Source organism: Cebus imitator, unplaced genomic scaffold, assembly GCF_001604975.1.
Source record: "Cebus imitator isolate Cc_AM_T3 unplaced genomic scaffold, Cebus_imitator-1.0 Scaffold491, whole genome shotgun sequence".
In the NCBI taxonomy this organism is placed as follows: domain Eukaryota; kingdom Metazoa; phylum Chordata; class Mammalia; order Primates; family Cebidae; genus Cebus; species Cebus imitator.
The window spans coordinates 1,158,543-1,162,044 of NW_016107806.1; the positions used below are offsets into that span (position 1 = coordinate 1,158,543).

Below are 3,502 nucleotides of genomic sequence, written 5' to 3' on the forward strand. Positions count from 1 at the left end.
GGTTATATGTGACTATATAGGAAGTCAGCATTTGTATTTTGCATCATTAAAATAAAATAAATAAAAAATGAAAAAAAAAAAAACTATATACAAGCAATCAGCTGGAATGATAAAGATCTAGGAACTACAAATCTGTTCCAGAATTCCTCTAACAATTCTCTGTCTCTATTCAGACTAAGCTCTTCATGGATGGTAAGAGTATATAACTTTCTTGTCCTTGATATACAACAAGATTTAGATTTGGGAGCTTACCAGGATCTGTACTTCATCAGAGAGTTCCAACAAATTCCCCTCAAACTGCCCAGAGGAACTGTTCATGCAGTGAACAGTGACCTTGATACTGGTCCGGCCTGCTGCTTTTGTGTGGACAACTATGGCAAAGTTATGCTCTACTGGGAGCTGTAGAAAAACCTAGACAGTGAAGGGATAGATTAAGAAATATTCATGAATAAACACGGTGCTTCCCTTTTTTTTTTTCTGCTTTTTTAATATTCAAAAAGGTTTAAAATAAAGTCAGGGAAGAGTGGGAGGGGGTGAGGGATAAAAGACTACAAATAGAGTGCAGTGTATACTGCTCAAGTGATGGGTGCACCAAAATCTCACAAATCACCACTAAAGAACTTACACATGTAACCAAATACCACCTGTACCCCAATAACTTATGGAAAAATTAAAATTAAAAAGTCCCTCAGGCTGGAGAGAAGTGGTATGATCTCGGCTCACTGCAGCCTTGACCTCCCATGCTCAGGTGATCCTCCCACCTCAGCCTCCCTAGTAGCTGGGACTACAGGGGCAAACCAAAAAATGCAAATAATTTTTGTATTTTTTGTGTACCATGTTGCCTAGGCTGGTCTTGAACTCCTGGGCTCAAGCGATCCCCACCTTAGCCTCCCAAAGTGTTGGGATTACAGTTAATTTTTTATTTTTATTTTTAATTTTTGTGACTACATAGTAGGTATACATATTTACTGGGTACATGAGATACTTTGATACAGGCATAGAACCTGTAACAATCACATCAGGGTAAATGTGGTATCCATCACCTCAAGCATACTTAAAAGTTGAAACCTTTTTTGTTTTCTTTGAGACAAGGTATTGCTCTGTTGCCAAGGCTGGAGTACAGTGGTGCAATTACGGCTTTGTGTAGCCTCGACCTCCTGGGCTCAAACAATCCTCCCAAGTAGCCTTTCAAGTAGCTGAGACCACAGGCATGTGCCACCATGTCCAGCTAATAAAAAAAAAAATTTTTTTTTTTTCTAAAAACAGGATGGTCTTGAACTCCTGGGCTCAAGTGATACTTCTGCCTCAGCCTCCTAAAGTGTTGCAATTACAGGCATGAGCTACTATGCCCAGGTACAGTTATCCTTTCTGTGTTACAGAAAATCCAATGATACTCATTTATTTTATTTTGAGACGGAGTCTTGCTCTGTTGCCTAGGTTGGAGTGCAGTGGTGTGATTTCTGCTCACTGCAACCTCTGCCTCTGGGGTTCAAGCGATTCTCCCTGTCTCAGGCTCCCAAGTAGCTGGGATTACAGGTGGCTACCATCATGCCTGGCTAATTTATATACATACATATATATTTTTAATTGCATTTTAGATTTGGGGTACATGTGAAGAACATGCAAGATTGTTGCATAGGTACATACATGGCAATGTGGTTTGCTGCCTTCCTCCCTGTCACCTATATCTGGCATTTCTCCCCATGTTATCCCTCCCCACCTCCCCACCCCCTGCCATCCCTCCCCTAGTTCCCCCCAACAGACCTCAGTGTGTGATGCTCCCCTCCCTGTGTCCATGTGTTCTCATTGTTCAACAGCCACCTATGAGTAAGAATATGTGGTATTTGATTTTCTGCTCTTATGTCACTTTGCTGAGAATGATGGTTTCCAGGTTCATCCATGTCCCTACAAAGGACATGAACTCATCGTTTTTTATGGCTGCATAGTATTCTATGGTGTATATGTGCCACATTTTCCCTATCCAGTCTGTCATCGATGGGCATTTGGGTTGGTTCCAAGTCTTTGCTATTATAAACGGTGCTGCAGTGAACATTCATGTGCATGTGTCCTTATAATAGAATGATTTATAATCCTTTGGATATATACCCAGTAATGGGATTGTTGGGTCAGTTTTTATGTTTTTATAGAGACAGGGTTTCACCATGTTGGCTAGGCTGGTCTCGAGCTCCTGACCTTAGGTGATCCACCCACCTTGGCCTCCCAAAGTGCTGGGATTACAGGCATGAGCCACTGTACCTGGCCTAGTTATTTTAAAATATACAATAAATTACTGTTGACTGTAGCCACCCTGTTGTGCTATCAAATACTAGATCTTATTCATTTTATCTAACTATATTTTTGTACTCATTAAGCATCCCTACTTCCCTCCCACCCACCCACTATGCTTTCCAGCCTCTGGTAGCCATCATTCTTCTATCTCCATGAGTTCAGTTGTTTTAATTTTTGGCTCTCACAAATAAGTCAGAACATGCAAAGTTTGTCTGTCTATACCTGGCTTATTTCACTTAACATAATGTCTCCAGTTCCGTCATCCATGTTGTGCACATGACAGGATGACAGGATCGCATTTTTTTTTTTTTAGACAGGTTCTCATTCTGCTGCCCAGGTTGGAGTACAGTGGCACAGTCATGGCTCATTTCTGCCTCAATCTTTAGGGCTCAAGTCATTATCCTGCCTCAGCCTCTCGAATAGCTGCGACTACAGGCATGTACCACTGCCCCTGGCTAAATTTTTTTTAATTAATTAATTAATTAATTAATTTATTTTTAAGATGGGGTTTCACCATGTTGACCAGGCTGGTCTTGAACTCCTGACCTCAGGTGATCCACCCACCTCGGCCTCCCAAAGTGCTAGGATTATAGGCGTGAGCCACAGTGCCCGGCCTACATTTATTTTTTGTAGAGACTGGGTCTCACTATGTTGCCTAGGTTGGCCTCAAACTCCTTGGCTCAAGCCATCCTCCCACCTTGGCCTTCCAAAATGCTAGGATTACAGGTGTGAGTTATGGTGCCCAGCCATCTCATTCCTTTTTTATGGCTAAGTTGTACTCCATTGTGCATATGTACCTCATTTTCTTTATCCATTCATCTGTTGGTGGACACTTAGGTTGCTTCTAAATCTTGGCCATTATGAATAGTGCTGCAATAAATATGAGAGTGCAGGTATCTGCTTGATATAGTGATTTCCTTTCTTTTGGGTTTATATCTAGCAGTCGGATTGTTGGGATCATATGGTTATTCCATATTTAGTTTTTTGGAAACCTCTGAACTATTCTCCATAGTGATTGTACTAATTCACATTCCCACCAACAGTTTATGAGAGTTCCCTTTTCTCTACACCTTTGCCAGCATTCATTGCCTGTCTTTCAGATATAAGCCATTTTAACTGGGGTGACATGATATTTCATTGTAGTTTGATTTGCATTTCTCTGATGATCAATGATGTTGAGCACCTTTTCTTTTCCTTCTTTTTTTTTTTTTTT

At 40.9% G+C, this 3,502-nt stretch overlaps 1 protein-coding gene across 1 annotated transcript in view; it reads right to left on the reverse strand.

Moving 5' to 3' along the window:
* The window catches only part of NUP210L (nucleoporin 210 like), a 152,559-nt gene that overhangs the window by 34,750 nt on the left and 114,307 nt on the right, over positions 1 to 3,502 (reverse strand). Inside the window, exon 27 of the mRNA XM_037733088.1 lies at positions 253 to 411. Coding sequence (XP_037589016.1) covers positions 253 to 411 — 159 coding nt within the window. The remainder of the gene's footprint in view (positions 1 to 252; positions 412 to 3,502) is intronic.